The sequence below is a fragment of the Balaenoptera borealis genome (assembly GCF_965194805.1).
Source record: "Balaenoptera borealis genome assembly, chromosome: 2".
NCBI lineage: Eukaryota > Metazoa > Chordata > Mammalia > Artiodactyla > Balaenopteridae > Balaenoptera > Balaenoptera borealis.
Window position 1 is genome coordinate 135046240 of NC_138867.1, and position 15968 is coordinate 135062207.

Here is a 15968-nt window from a genome sequence, read left to right on the forward strand (position 1 = left end):
ATAACATACCAGATACAGTTGCACATAGTAGGTGTTCAGTAAAGTGTAGCTTCTATCTATTAATTAATCCAACAAATATTTATTGAGCATGCAATACACTGCAGGCACAGTGCTAGGTATTAGGGATAATTCGTCAAGCAAGAAACACAATGTCCCTCTTCTCTTGAAGCTTGTAGCCATGGTTGGTGGGGAGAAAATAAACAAGGAAACAAATAAATGAGATAATTACATTTAGTGATAAGTGCTTTGAAAAGAAAATTATTTCTGTGCTTATATTTACTATTAGTGTAAAAACCTTCCTGGTCAATCTCTCTCTACTCCTTTATGTTTTAGGAGCCACTCTCAAATTAAAGAGAGCTCAACAATGACTTTAATTGAGCTTGGAAATTCACTGAACTATTGACTCCTAAAGCAACATGAAGAAGACAGTGAGAAAAATGAAATGTTGGTGAGAGGAAAATCCTGAAGCTGTACCATAGCTCCCAAATGCCATTTTGTGAATCATTGCCTGGTGGGATTCAGAATTACCTGGGGAGCATTTTAAAGATACAGACTCCCAGGGCTTCCCTGGTGGCACAGTGGTTGAGAATCTGCCTGCCAATTCAGGGGACACGGGTTCAATCCCTGGTCCGGGAAGATCCCACATGCCGCGAGCAGCTAAGCCCGTGCCCCGCAACTACTGAGCCTGTGCTCTAGAGCCTGTGAGCCACAACTACTGAGCCCACAGGCCGCAACTACTGAAGCCCGCGCACCTAGAGCCCACGCTCCACAATGAGGGAAGCCACCGCAATGAGAAGCCCGCACACTGCAACGAAGAGTAGCCCCCGCTCACCACAACTAGAGAAAGCCTGCGCACAGCAACAAAGACCCAACACAGCCAAAAATAAATAAATAAAATAAATAAATTTATAAAAAAAAAGATACAGACTCCCAGTTCCCATCCTCAAATATTCAAATTCTGGAGATCCAGGAATTTTTGTTGTTGTTGCTTTTTTTTTTTTTAAGTTCACTGGTAATTCTTATGGGCAATCAATCATGGGAAGCAGTGCTTGTCAGGCAGCTTATGAATTCCATTAGTCCCTGAAGCTGAGAATACAGAGCTGTGTCTGTTAGTCTGTTGGCCACCATATATTTATTTTTTTAATTTCTAAAATACTTGCCCTGGTTGGCCCTCAAGGAGCTTAGAATGTAGTGGAAGATATAAATGAAGGTGCTGTGGGAATACAAAGCAGGAACAACTAAGTCTTTGAGGGTTAGAGAAAACTTTCTGGAGGGGAAGAATTCTGAATGAGTTAGAATCTGCTCCAGCAGCATGTGACAGAAAACACAAAATTATAGTGGATTAAACTAGTTAAAAATTTACTTTTCTCTCATATAAAAGCCTCTAGTCTGTAAGAGTGCTCACTCTGAAATCTCATCATTGAAATTTACTAGGACAAATTACTGAAACTGCAAACCTAACCCTTTCCTATGATTAGTTATGGCACATCCGCCTGAAGCAATATTATGCAAACATGAAAAGTCATCACTTAGGAAGCTACAGAGTATGAAAAACAGCTCGTGATAAAATATTGAGGAAATGCAAATTTGTGTATATGCAAAATTGTGTATGTGTTTTGATTACAACTGTGTGAAAAATGTGTGTATATGGGCAAATATAGAAAGACCATCATAAAATAAAAACAACTATTGGATGGATTACAGGTTTTTTCTTCTCTGAAGATTCCCTTTAGTACAGTTATATTGTTTTCATAACAAAATTTTAAATGTCTTGCAAACTTTACATGGTGTCAAAGGTAGGAGTGCTTAAGAATCACCTGAGGAGCTTATTAAAAATGTGTATTCCCAGGCTCTAGCCAGAGAGATTCTGATTCTACAGATCTAGGGAATGGCTGCATTTTTAACAAGCATCCCAGATCATTTTGTTGGAAGCAGTGCACTGACCACATCTGAAAAACACCACTATATCTAGTGTCTCAGAGACACTTAAAAATGTATAGAGTTGGAATATTATGTGTGCCAAAACAGCCCAGCTTTGCATTGTCCTAAGGACTCTGGCCAATATTCCACTATCATTGTTGGGGAAACAGTAAGAAAGTTTAAAACAAAGACTCCATATTCACAAAAATGTTTTCTCTCCCTGGTTTATATAGTGAAATATTACTAAAAGGTACAGCTTGGATCATTTTTCTTTTGCCTTTAAGCAAACTTGAAGCTATCTAATAAAAGCAACCCAGGCACTAACAGTTATGTATCTCCAGTTCTCTTACAGTCCCTATGTATCCTGTAACTTACTCCATGCCTTTCTAATAGGCCCAACACAAGTTCAGCTATAATCTGCCTTCGTGAGTGAAGCTCAGTCATTTCAAACTCTACAGCTGCATTGCACAATGTGCATAAGCATAGATCTGCATAGATCCAGTTGATTCTATACTCACTGTATTCACTAGAATGATCAGTTTATCTCAGTTTGCCCAGGAATTTTCTGGTTTTATCACTGGTCCTAGGTCCCATGACCTCCACCCCTGCAACCCCTCAGTACTGGGCAAACCAGGACGGTTGGTCACCCCCATACCTTTCCATTGCCTGTGACCCATGTAATTATGCACAGCTTAAAAGACCCTTTCCAGGAGGGGTTATCAGCCTCCACAGACAGTGTCCCAGGGAATACAGGCACGAACATAGCTTTTGGAAGATCTTACTCCGAAAAAGAATATATATAAAATGCTGTTCATTATTTTTCAGAAATAAAACATTTCCCTGAAGTGGTTTCAGAGGAGCCAGGGATTTAAGGTGCAGCAAATGGTCCTCCTCCTACATTCCCATCTCCCCCTTTTTCCTGCAAGCATTCATCATTTAGTGAAAAGTTTACTAAGATTTGTGTGTGTTACCCATCAGAAAAGAGACACGTAGGGTTTGGTCAGGCAGTTAGAATGAGGAAAGTAGAGATAAAGGGTAAATCTGTCTAGAGGATGTGGAATTTTTCATCAAGTAGAATTAGAAAGTAACTCCTTCCACACTTGTTTTCAGAAAAGTAGTTTTATTGTGAAACTCTTGGAATTTCTCTAAAACCCTAAAAAGTTAAGATGATTCAGAAAGCTAGAAAAGGATGTTTCTCAGCAGAGTCTGTTCTAACATGTAGGACAGATTTTTCAGAATTACGCTGTTCACATCAAAATTATACTACTTTAAAATATTGCAAGTAATGCATAGAACCCCCAGAATTTCATTTTGAAATCATTTCCAAACTGGAACTTTCAAAAGTAGCTTGTATTTTTGGCTCAGGAATAATCCTTCTGACAGCTGGTTTTCACTGTGAAAAATACACTTATATGGGAATTTAGCACATTTGCCCACTCAAATTCTTGGGTGCAATATCAACTTTCATTAAAAAGTCAGTTTAGTGGACAATCAAAATTTATAACAACTCTAGGTTTCAGTTCTTCTGTCTTTTAAGACCATCAGATATTTAATGCAGAATACAGTTTAATTAGCCACCACCTTCTTTCAGTAAAGGATTTAACGATTTTTTCCGATCAATGCAGAAAACCATATGTGAAGCCAATGACTGAAAACCGAAGCAACAGCCATAAGCAGCATTTTCCGGAGTGAAATCTGTTAGTAGACATTATGTTAAAAGAAAAAAGGATACTCACGCTCAGGTAGGGGAGCACTGAGATAAACAGAGCTCAACGTGTTTCTTCACGTCAAGATTTTTGAGAAGCTTTGCAAAGACGATAGGCATTGGCACTCTCCAAGGTGGGGACACAGCATATATTTCCCAAAATTATTTGACCAAATATTGTCAGAATATCTAAAAGGTTTGGGTTCCAACTAACACCCTTAGAAAAAGACTGCTCTTGACTTTCTAAATTTGATAATTCAACTACTTGAAGTTGGGACTGAATCTATTTTCAGTCTATTTGCAGTGAAAAGAATTTTTATTTGCAAATAAGAAGGGCAGATTTGTCCAAAGCACAGAACAGTCTGAGTGACATTCAACACACTTTGAAAGGAAGTTATTCTTATTACAAATATGGTTACCTCCAATTTACAATAAGAATAAATGAGGCCTTGAAACCTATTAGAAAGTGCTTGTGGTTTCAAGCTTAGAGAATTTCACTTTGATGACTTGGAGAGGCAAATGAATTCATTCCAGTAGGGCAGGGTTTTGTTTAGTCTATAGGTCTCTAGTCAGAGCTAACAGTGGTTTGAAGAGCTATAAATGAGCAGATATGGGCATTTGCAGCTAGGCATGCTTAACTGCTATTGGATATTGTTTCACCTAAGAGATACCCATATTTCCCAGACCAAATTATATTGTGGATCTGAAGCAATCTAAACTGACTTCTGATCCCAGCATTAAGGGAGAGAAGGAAGAAGATTAAAAGAGTAGCCCTGACTCAAGAGCCATTAAAATGAAGATTGGGGAAGGACTAGCCTGAAGACAGATAGTTAGGACACACTGAACTATCCTCTATATTATTCCACTGCCTTACAAAGGGATTCCCCCAATGAATTTGTCTATAAGAACAAGGTCTGTTGAAGATATTGCCTCACACCTCTCAGAATGGCTATAACCAAAAAGCCTACAAATAACAAATGTTGGCACAGACGTGGAAAAAAGGGAACCCTAGTACACTGTTTTTAGAAATGTAAACTGGTGAAGCCACTATGGAAAACAGCATGAAGGTTCCTCAAAAAACTAAAAATAGAGCCATCATATGATCCAGCAATTCCACTCCTGGGTATATATCCAAAGAAAAGGAAAACAATAATTCAAAAAGATAGACGCACCCCAATGTTTACAGCAGCATTATTCTTTTCACTGCAAATAGACTGAAAATAGATTTAGTCCCAACTTTCAAGTAGCTGAATTACCAAATTTAGAAAGTCAAGAGCAGTCTTTCTCTAAAGATGTTAGCTGGAACCCAAGCCTTTTAGATATTCTGACAATATTTGGTCAAATAATTTCGGGAAATACAAGATGTGGAAGCAAACTAAGTGTCCATCAATAGATGAATAGATAAAGAAGATAAACACACACACACACACACACACACACACACACACACACACACAAATGGAATATTACTCAGCCATAAAAAGAATAAAATTTTGCCATTTGCAACAACATGGATGGAGCTGGAGGGTATTATGCCTTTTTTTTTTTTTTTTGGCCACATCACGCAGCATGAGGGATCTTAGTTCCCCGACCAGGAGGGACCCGTGTCCCCTGCAGTGGAAGCGCAGAGTCCTAACCACTGAACCGCCAGGAAATTCCCTATTATGCTTAATGAAATAAGTCAGACAGAGAAAGACAAATACTGTATGTTTTCACTTATATGAGGAATCTAAAAAATAAAACAAACAACTATAGCAAAACAGAAACAGACTCACAGGATAAAGAACAAACTAGTGATTACCAGGGAGCACAGGGAATGGGAGAGGGGCAAGATAGGGATAGGGGATTAAGAGGTACAAACTACTATGTATAAAACAAGCTATGAGGATATAGTGTACAGCACAGGGAATATAGCCAGTATTTTATAATAACTTTAAATGGAGTATAATCTATAAAAACATTGTATCACTGTTTACACCTGAAACTAATATAAATTGTAAATGAGCTATACTTCAGTAAAAAAAGAATAAGGTTTGTGATCAAAACCCAGTTCAGTCACTAAGGTGTGATTAAAATGAAATGGGATAAAATGGCTCAAACTGTCACATACAAAGGTGTAGACATCTGTCATGGTGTAGACGTCAAATGTGCTGTAGCTCCAATGTGAAGTTACATGTTTATTCTCTACAAAGAAATTCAAGTTTTGGTCTTTAACTACATTCAAATGATATGGCACAGAGTAATAATAAATATAAAATGTGAAAATAAAAATTTTATTGGGAAGAGGAAGTGTTACATACAATTAAGTATATGGTTGATGAAATGTATCATACAGTAACAGCCTTTGCTTAAGGAACAGGTTTAGTAAAGGAAGAAGTTGGAAGCTTAGAATAGGTTTCCATACATAATTTCCAAGCAGTTTTAAGTAAAAGATCTCAATTTGCATAAATTACACAGATCATTTGAGAGAAAAGTGTATTGGTTTGTGGCTATTTCTGATCATCAATTCACTTTGTGTCTTGTAGATCTCTTTTACCCTGATCCCAACTCTGGTGGTTCTGATCCTGTTCTAATATGGTTCTCTCCATCCATAAGTGGGCATTTACCCAGAGGCCACATCGCAAATAGGATTTTTTTGCTCACTGTGAATTAAACAAATTCCATGTGCTCTTAAATGAACTCCATGGTTTTAAAGACAGCTGCCTGGGCCTGGTCAACGCAAGCTCGGGGCTGGGTCGCCCGCGACGCCGTCAGGTTGCTAGGATGATTATGCAGATCTCTCAGATATAGGGAAAAAATTCAGCCACCTCACCCAGATTCTGCAATCCCTACGAGGCTGCATCTGAAATACTGAAGAGCCGTGTGGATGAAAGGCTCTTGGTGCTCCAGCCAGGCATCAGGGCTGTGCCTCTGAGGTGGGAGAGCCAACTTCAGGACACTGGTCCACAAGAGACCTCCCAGCTCCACGTAATACCAAACGGCAAAAATCTCTCAGAGATCTCCATCTCAACATCAAGACCCAGCTTCACTCAACGACCAGCAAGCTACAGTGCTGGACACCCTATGCCAAACAACTAGCAAGACAGGAACACAGCCCCATCCATTAGCAGAGAGGCTGCCTAAAATCATAATAAGACCACAGACACCCCAAAACACACCACCAGACGTGGACGTGCCCACCAGAAAGACAAGATCCAGCCTCATCCACCAGAACTCAGGCACTAGTTCCCTCCACCAGGAAGCCTACACAACCCACTGAACCAACCTTAGCCACTGGGGACAGATACCAAAAACAACGGGAACTACGAACCTGCAGCCTGTGAAAAGGAGACCCCAAACACAGTAAGATAAGCAAAATGAGACGACAGAAAAACACACAGCAGCTTCCATTTAGGAAGTGCTTAAGTCATAGGTACACATCTGTAAAGAGTTTGGAAATGGCATCATAATATGTGCACACCATCTTTGCTGATACAGTTTCAAGTAAGCTAATAGGATCTGTACAATTCTAGAGACTATTAAGTAAAAATGAATATCTGCATGTGGTATGGAACCCATTCTCATTTGAACAATACTCATTTTGCTTATTTCTATCTCCCAAACAGAAAACATCCAACAAGAACAATTTTCTCTATGTTTATTTAATTATAACAAAAGTAGAACAATGCATACCAAATGTAAAAAGATATCCAAAAAAGATGATGAAAATGTTTAGGAACAGAAATGACTAATTTAGCTGAAGGAATTACTCAGGTTCCATTAAAACACATTTGCAACTTATAATTGGTTATCAGTGTAAATTAAATTTAGTAACTGAGTCCCAATTTACTACTAAAAGTTATCAAAATATTTTCAAAATGTTACATAAAAACTGAAACATCCATAAGTTTTACATAAACACCAAACAAAACATCATATAAAGAAAAATAAATGTATCCTGAGATAAAATACAAATCACACTTGTCATGCCAGAATATACACCCCCCCTTTCCCCTCACATATAATTGTGAGGATTCAGTGTTTTGCACGTTCCAAGATAAAGTAATGATAATATACGCTGATGCAAATTTCAGCCATAAAAATAAACTACTTCATATCTTAAATATTCCTATGATGAAACATCAGGATTCCAGTTTCACTAATCAAAACTTTATGAAGGCATAAATTGCATTTGGCTTTGACTCCTCAGATCATGGCTAAAAACTCTCAGCAAAGCATTCTAGGCTTTTTTTCTCACATCAAGTGACCCAGAATATATTTTAAGAAATGTTTATTTTCTGTGCATATTTGTTTTATAATTATAAATTCCTGAGCACTTTTTCTTCTTCCTCCTCATCACTGTCAGTGACATTGACTTGCTGGATGTTAGAGGGAGTCGATGTCGGGGCTGTGAAGACACTTTCCAAGGCTCCAGGGTCCAGCTGAGGCACGGGATTTAAGTATTCTTCCCCACTGCGGCTATAACTGTTACAGTAAAAGGTTCCATCCATGCTCTCACAACTCCGAGAATCTTCGCCGTGAGCACGTTCATCTGGGTAGTCTCTAAAAGGATAGTCTCTATTTAAAGCTGAAAACATAGTCTCATGTTTTTGGTATCTGTCTTCATAATAACCAAGGCATTCTGGCACTGAACTTGGAAAATTTCCATAGCCAAAAGGAGGCCGACTATATGGGCACGTGCTGTAGCAGAAAGACAAGAAAGGAATTCGATCATAACTTGTCCACATGTTGCCTTGTATACAGATTAACTGAGCAAGTTTAACTGGGGCCTAGAGAGCTCCCAAGATAACTTTCTGCAACTACTTCATGTACTCATCCACATGTTGCCTAGTCCCAACATAAAACAATTGGCAAAGTAAGCTTATAACTATTACCTATTATCAGCCTCAGGTTTCTTACCTTTGGCAGCCTTGATAAAGAAAAATTACTTATCTGGGCCTTTCTCTCATGATGCCTTATGCCATGTAAGGTTTTAGAAATGCAGGTACCTGCTGTGCTGTGCTAAATATTGACACTTAGTAAGCAGTGTACAATTGTTCTTACTAGTATTTGAAGCAAAATTTACAGGAGGTGGGGGGAAACGTATAACTGGGTTGAAATCAAGAGATCTTGGGGATGGGGGAGGGCACTCGAACAGACGATAACAACTTAATTTTTAAATTCACATTCAATAATTAATTATATTAAAACACTCAATACCAGAAAGATTTAGAACTGATATTAAACTGTGGTTTTAGAGATCTTTTCCAAAAAAAAATTTGGAGTGTGGGAATGTGAAGAATTGAAAAGATTAATTTGCTGTTTTACAAACTAATGGTTTTTCTTGTAAGGCAAATCTAAAAATTCTGCCATTCAAACCCATTTGTCAATTTTTTAAAGAAAGTATTACTCCACCTTTCAAAGGCACAGAACAGGAATCATAGGAAGAGTTACGTAGAAAAGTCCAACCAAAAGTTGCCTGGACTCATGGACTCCATCTAGTGACAGATAATATAAGCATAATAATCATGCTCATTAGCAAAACCCAAGACAAGCTGGGTGTTTCATTTCATGCTCCCACATTTTTTTTTAAAAGGTCAACTTTGTCTCCTTCCCTTTAAAAATATAAGTATGATTGACACAATAGACTATCATCTCAAATTCTTTCGAAATATAGGGTTTCTTCAGTGGTTGGTGTCCTACCCCCAAATCTCCAAGTGCTAGGGACCCTGCCCGTGTTCAATATCACCTAGTTTCTGAAACGTTTCAGGTTTCCATTCCTACTGCCACATCCTCATTCAGGCATTTTTAATTTAACACATACGTCCTGAATGCATTGTACTTGCAGCTACTATGACTTTGCTCCATAGCTCTTCCACCTTTAGATCTCTCCATCCATTGGATTCCACAAATACTTCAAGGGTGTGCTCAAATCTACTTCCTCCACAAAGCCTTCTTCTCTTCAGCTAGGAACAATTCACCTACTAACTATTCTTTTAGGACTCAATATAGGCAAGATATTACACAAGGTTTGGTGGAGAATTTAATTTAAAAAAAATCTAAAATCCAGGTAGTATATACTTGATATGTGCTAAAGTGTGCTATAATGCAAACATCACATGGCTATATTGGTGTGGTAAAAACAAGTTAGTATTTATATATATCTGGAGAACAAAAAGATCAGTAAAGATAAGAGTAATCCTGGACTTCCCGGGTGGCATAGTGGTTAAGAATCTGCCTGCCAATACAGGAGACACGGGTTCGAGCCCTGGTCTGGGAAGATCTCACATGCCGTGGAGCAACTAAGCCCGTATGCCACAACTACTGAACCTGCACTCTAGAGCCCATGAGCCACAACTACTGAGCCTGCGTGCCACAACTACTGAAGCCTGTGCGCCTAGAGCCAGTGCTTCGCAACAAGAGAAGCCACCCCAATGAGAAGCCCGCGCACCACAACGAAGAGTAGCCCCTGCTTGCCGCAACTAGAGAAAGCCCGCATGCAGCAACGAAGACCCAACACAGCCAAAAATAAATAAATAAATTTATGGCAAAAAAAAAAAAAGAGTAATCCTAAAAGGTTACATGGATGAAAATGAATACCTACAGAAGCATCATGGTGTAGTGGGAAAAGCAATTCTGAGGGGTGTGTAGTGATATTGCAATGTTGTTTAAAGTTGCAATTCCCTAATGATATATGATGTGGAGAATCTTTTCATATGCTTAATTGTCATCTGTATATGTTCTCTGGTGAGGTATCTGATCAGGTCTTTTGTCCATTTTTAACTGGGTTGTTCATTTTCTTATTATTGAATTTTCAGAGTTCTTTGTATATTTGGATAACAGTCCTTTATCAGATACATCTTTTGAAAATATTTTCTCCTAGTCTGTGGCTTGTCTCCTCTTTCTCTTGATACCATGTTTTTTGATACAAAGTAGCTTTGTAGTAAGTTTGAGGTCAAGAATTGTGAGTCCTCCAACTCTGTTTTCCTTTTTCAAGATTGTTTTAACTATTCCAGGTCACTTACAATTCCATGTAAATTTTAGGATCAGCTTTTCCATTTCTGCAAAAAAGCCGCTGGGATTTTGAAAAGGATTGTATTGATTTTGTAAATCCCTTTGGGAAGTATTGCCATCTTAATAATAAGTCTGCCAATGCATATACATGAATACCTTTCCATTTATTTCAGTCTTCTTTATTTCAGCAATGTTTTATAGTTTTCAGTTTACAAGTTTTGCATCTCCTTGGTTAGATTTATTCCTAAGTGTTTTACTCTTTTTGATGCTATTGTAAAAAGAATTGTATTCTCAATTTCCTTTTTTGAGTGCTTATTGCTTGTGTACAGAAATACAAGTGAATTTTGTATATTGATCTTATACCCTTCAACTTCGCTGAATTCATTCATTCACTCTAATAAATTTTTGTGGATTCTTTAGGATTTTCTATATATAGGATTTTCCATTTTTCCATATATAGTATCATGTGTGAAAAGAGGTAATTTTACTTCTTTTCCATTTTAGATGTCTTTTTTTCTTGCCTAATTGCTCTGGCTGGAACTTCTAGTACAATGTTGAACAGCAGTGGTGAAAGCAGACGTCCTTGTCTTGTTCCCAGTCTTAGGGGGAAAGCTTTTTTGGTCCTTTATCATTGAGTATGATGTTAACTGTCGGTTTTTGATAAATGCCTTTTATCATGTAGAAGAAGTTCCCTTCTACTCCTAGTTTGCTAAGTTTTGAAATCAGGAATTGATTTTTATCATCAAAAGGTGTTGGATTTTATCAAATACTTTTTCGGCATCAATTGAAATGATCAGTTGGTTTTGTTCCTTCATTCTTTTAATGAAATGTATTACCCTGATTGATTTCCTGATGTTGAACCACACTTACAATTTCTGGGGAAAATCCCACTTGGTCTTGGTTTATAATCCTTTTAATATGCTGCTGGATTCAGTCTGCTAGTATTTTGTTGATTCTGTAATTTTCTTTCTTGTGATATCTTTTTCTAGCTTTGGTAACAGAGTAATGCTGGCTTTAGAATCGTTCCCTCTTATATATTTTGGAAGAATGTGAGAAGGATTAGTGTTAATTCTTCTTTAAAAGTTTGGTAGAATTCACCAGTGAAGCTATCTAGTCCAGGGCTTTTCTTTGTTGGGAGGTTTCTAATTACTGATTCAATCTCTTGATATACACCTGTTCAGATTTCCTATTTCTTCTTGAGGCAGCATTGGTAATTCATGTATTTGTCCATTTCGTCTAGGTTATCTAACTTGTTGGTGTACAATTATTCATTATTATCCTATAATCATTTTTCTGTGAGGTCAGAGTAATGTACCCAGTTTCATATCTGATTTTAGTAATTTATGTCTTCTCTCCTTTTTTCTTAGCTTAGCTATAAAAGTTTGTCAATTTTGTTGATCTTTTCAAAAAGCCAACTTTTGTTGACCTTTTTTTCTCTATTTCATTAAACTCCCTATTGTTTTTCTATTCTTTATTTCATTTATCTCTACTCTAATCTTTATTATTTCCTTCCTTCTGCTAGCTTTGGGTTTTATTTGCTCTTCTTTTTCTAGTTCCTTAAGGTATAAAGTTAGGTTGTTAATTTGACATCTTTCTTTTTAAATGTAGGCCAGGGCGGCTATGAATTCCTCTATCAGCACTGCTTTTGCTATATAATTCCTTAAGTTTTGGTATGTTGTGTTTTCATTTTCATTCATTTCAAAGTGTTTTCTAATTTTCCTTGTGATGTATTATTTGACCCATTGGTTAAGAGTGTGTTGTTTAATTTCCAATATTTGTGAATTTTCCAGTTTTTCTTTCTGTAATTGATGACTAGTTTCATTCCATCATGGTTAGAGAAGAAACTTTGTATGGTTTCAATCTTTTAAAAATTTCTGAGACTCATTTTGTGATCTAACATATGGGCTATCGTACAGAATATACATTTTCACTTGAGAAGAATTTATATCCTGTTGTTGGGTGGAGACCATGTATTTCTGTTAGATCTAGTTGGTTTAAAGTATCATACAGTCTTCTATTTCATTTTTGATCTTCATCAGTTTTGGATGGATGGTCTTCCGTTCATTATTTAAAGTATCCACAGCTAATATCATACTCAATGGTAAAAAGTTTAAAGCTTTTCCTCTAAGATAAAGAACAGAACAAGGATGCCCACTCTTGCCACTTATTCAACATAGTACTGGGAGCCCTAGCCACAGCAATTAGGCAAGTAAAAGAAATACAAGGCATCCAAATTGGAAAGAAAGAAGTAAAACGGTCTCTATTTGCAAATGACATAATAATATATCTAGGAAAACCTAAAAACTCAACCAAAAAAACTGTTAGAATTAGTCAGTGAACTCAGTAAAGTTGCAGGATACAAAATCAATATACAAAAATCAGTTGCATTTCTATACACTAACAGCGAACTGTCAGAAAAAGAAATTAAGAAAAACAATTCCATTTACAATTGCATCAAAAAGAATAAAATACCTAGGAATAAATTTAACCAAGGATGTGAAAGACCTGTACACTGAAAACTATAAGACACTGATGAAAAAAATGGAAGAAAACACAAATAAATGGAAAGATATTCTGTGCTCATGGATTGGACGAAATAGTATTGTTAAAATATCCATACTACCCAAAGCAATCTACAGATTCAGTGAAATACCTATCAAAATCCAATGGCATTTTTCACAGAAATAGAACAAACAATCCCAAATGCTTTCTGGAAACATGAAAGACAGTGAATAGTCAAAGCAATCTTGAGAAAGAAGAACAAAGCTGGAGGCATTATACTCTCTGATTTCAAACTATATTACAAAACTATAGTAACCAAAACAGTATGGTATTGGCATTAAAAACAGACACATAGATCAATGGAACAGAAAACAGAGCTATAAAAAAGCCCATGCATATGTGGCTAATTAATTCATGGTTATTAATTAACTAACAAAAATAGATAATTGGGAAAAGATAGTAGCTTCAAAAAATGGTGTTGGAAAAACTGGACAGCCACATGCAAAAGAATGAAACTGGACCCCATCTTACATCATACACAAAAATCAAGTCAAAATGGATTAAAGACTTAAACATAAGATCTAGAGCTTTAAAACTCCTAGAAGAAAACATAGGCAATAAGCTCCTTGACATCTGAATTGGCAGTTTGTTTGTTTTTTTTTTGATTTGACACCAAAAGCAAAGGCAACAAAAGCAAAAATAAACAAGTGGGACTACATCAAACTGAAAAGCTTCTGTACTGTAAAGGAAACCATCAACAAAATGAAAAGGCAACCTACCGAATGGGAGAAAATATTTGCAAATCATACATCTGATAAACAATTAATATACAAAATACATAAAGAATTTATATAACTCAATAGCAAAAAAAAAAAATCTGATTTAAAAATGGGCAGAGGAGCTAAACAGACATTTTCTTCCCAAAGAAGACATACAGATGGCCAACAGGTACATGAAAAGGTGCTCAAGAACTTCCCTGGTGGTGCAGTGATTAAGAATTCACCTACCAATGCAGGGGACATGGGTTCGACCCCTGGTCTGGGAAGATCACACACGCTGGAGCAACTAAGCCTGTGCACCACAACTACTGAGCCTGTGGTCTAGACCCCACGAGCCACAACTACTGAGCCTGCGCACCACGACTACTGACGCCCACGCACCCTAGAGCCCGCATACCACAACAACTGAGCCCACGTGCTGCAACTACTGAAGCCTGTGTACCTAGAGCCCATACTCCACAAAAAGAGAAGCCACCGCAATGAGAAGCCCACATACCTCAATGAAGAGTAGCACCTGCTCGCCACAACTAGAGAAAGGCCATGCGCAGCAACGAAGACCCAATGCAGCCAAAAAAAAAAAAAGGTGCTCAAGGGCTTCCCTGGTGGTGCAGTGGTTGAGAAACTGCCTGCCAATGCAGGGGACATGGGTTTGAGCCCTGGTCTGGGAAGATCCCACATGCCGTGGAGCAACTGGGCCCATGAGCCACAACTACTGAGCCTGCGCATCTGGAGCCTGTGCTCCGCAACAAGAGAGGCCATGATAGTGAGAGGTCCGCGCACCGCAGTGAAGAGTGGCCCCCACTTGCCGCAACTAGAGAAAGCCCTCGCACAGAAATGAAGACCCAACGCAGCCAAAAAGAAAGAAAGAAAGAAAGAAAGAAAGAAAGAAAGAAAGCAAGCAAGCAAGCAAGCTTTCATTTAAAAAAAAAAAAAAGGTGCTCAAAATCACAATTATCAGGGAAATACACATTAAAACCACAATGATATCAGGAAATGCTGCCATTTGCAACAACATGGATGGACCTTGAGGACATTATACTAAGTGAAATAAGTCAGAGAAAGACAAATACCATATGGGTTCACTTACATGAGGAGTCTAAAAACAAACAAACAAAAAACAAAGAAAACCAAATCATAGATAGAGAGAACAGTTTGTGGTTGCCAGAGATTGGGAGTGAGAGGTGAGCAAAATGGATAAAAGTGGTCAAAATATACAAACTTCTTATTTATAAAACAAGTACGTCCTCAGGATGTAATGTACAGCATAGTGACTATAGTTAATAATACTGTATTGTATTTCTGAAAGTTTCTAAGAGATTATATCTTAAAAGTTCTCATCACAAGAAAAATAATTATGTTGTGTACTGAGACTAATATAATGTTATATGTCAATTATATCTCAACAAAAAATAAATAAAGTAGTGAAGTCTTCAACAATTATTGCATAACTGTGTATTTCTCCCTTCAATTCTGTCAATTTTTGCTTCATATATTTTGGGGTACTGTTGTTATATATGTATGTGATTATAATTGCTATATCTTCTTAACGTTTTATTATTATTTTTGGCTGTGTTGGGTCCTTGTTGCTGTGCGCAGGCTTTCTCTAGTTGCAGCAAGTGGGGGCTACTCTTCATTGTGGTGTGCGGGCTTCTCATTGTGGTGGCTTCCCTTGTTGCGGAGCACGGGCTCTAGGCACGCGGGCTTCAGTAGTTGCAGCATGTGGGCTCAGTAGTTGCAGCACATGGGCTCTAGGTGCACAGGTTTCAGTAGTTGCAGCATGCAGGCTCAGTAGTTGTGGCACATGGGCCCTAAAGTGCGTGGGCTTCAGTAGTTGCAACGCCTGGGCTCAGTAGTTGTGGCACACAGGCTTAGTTGCTCCATGGCATGTGGGATCTTCCCAAACCAGGGATCAAACCCGTGTCCCCTGCATTGGAAAGCGAATTCTTAACCACTGTGCCACCAGGGAAGTCCCTTCTTAACGTTTTAAAATAAATATGTGGGAGTTCCCTGGTGGCCTAGTGGTTAGGATTCCAGGCTTTCACTGCTGTGGCCTGGGTTCAATCCCTGGT

General features: G+C 37.9%; 1 protein-coding gene across 2 annotated transcripts in view; it reads right to left on the reverse strand.

The window, feature by feature from the left end:
* Window positions 1-7014: 7014 nt before the first annotated feature.
* SOX30 (SRY-box transcription factor 30) overlaps window positions 7015-15968 on the reverse strand; it is a 33406-nt gene continuing 24452 nt past the window's right edge. The window contains exon 5 of one of the 2 annotated variants that reach the window (XM_082379178.1): window positions 7015-8305. In XM_082379178.1, the coding sequence (XP_082235304.1) occupies window positions 7924-8305 (382 nt within the window). In that variant the 3' untranslated portion in view covers window positions 7015-7923. The remainder of the gene's footprint in view (window positions 8306-15968) is intronic. The other variant, XM_082379179.1, reaches the window with a different exon arrangement.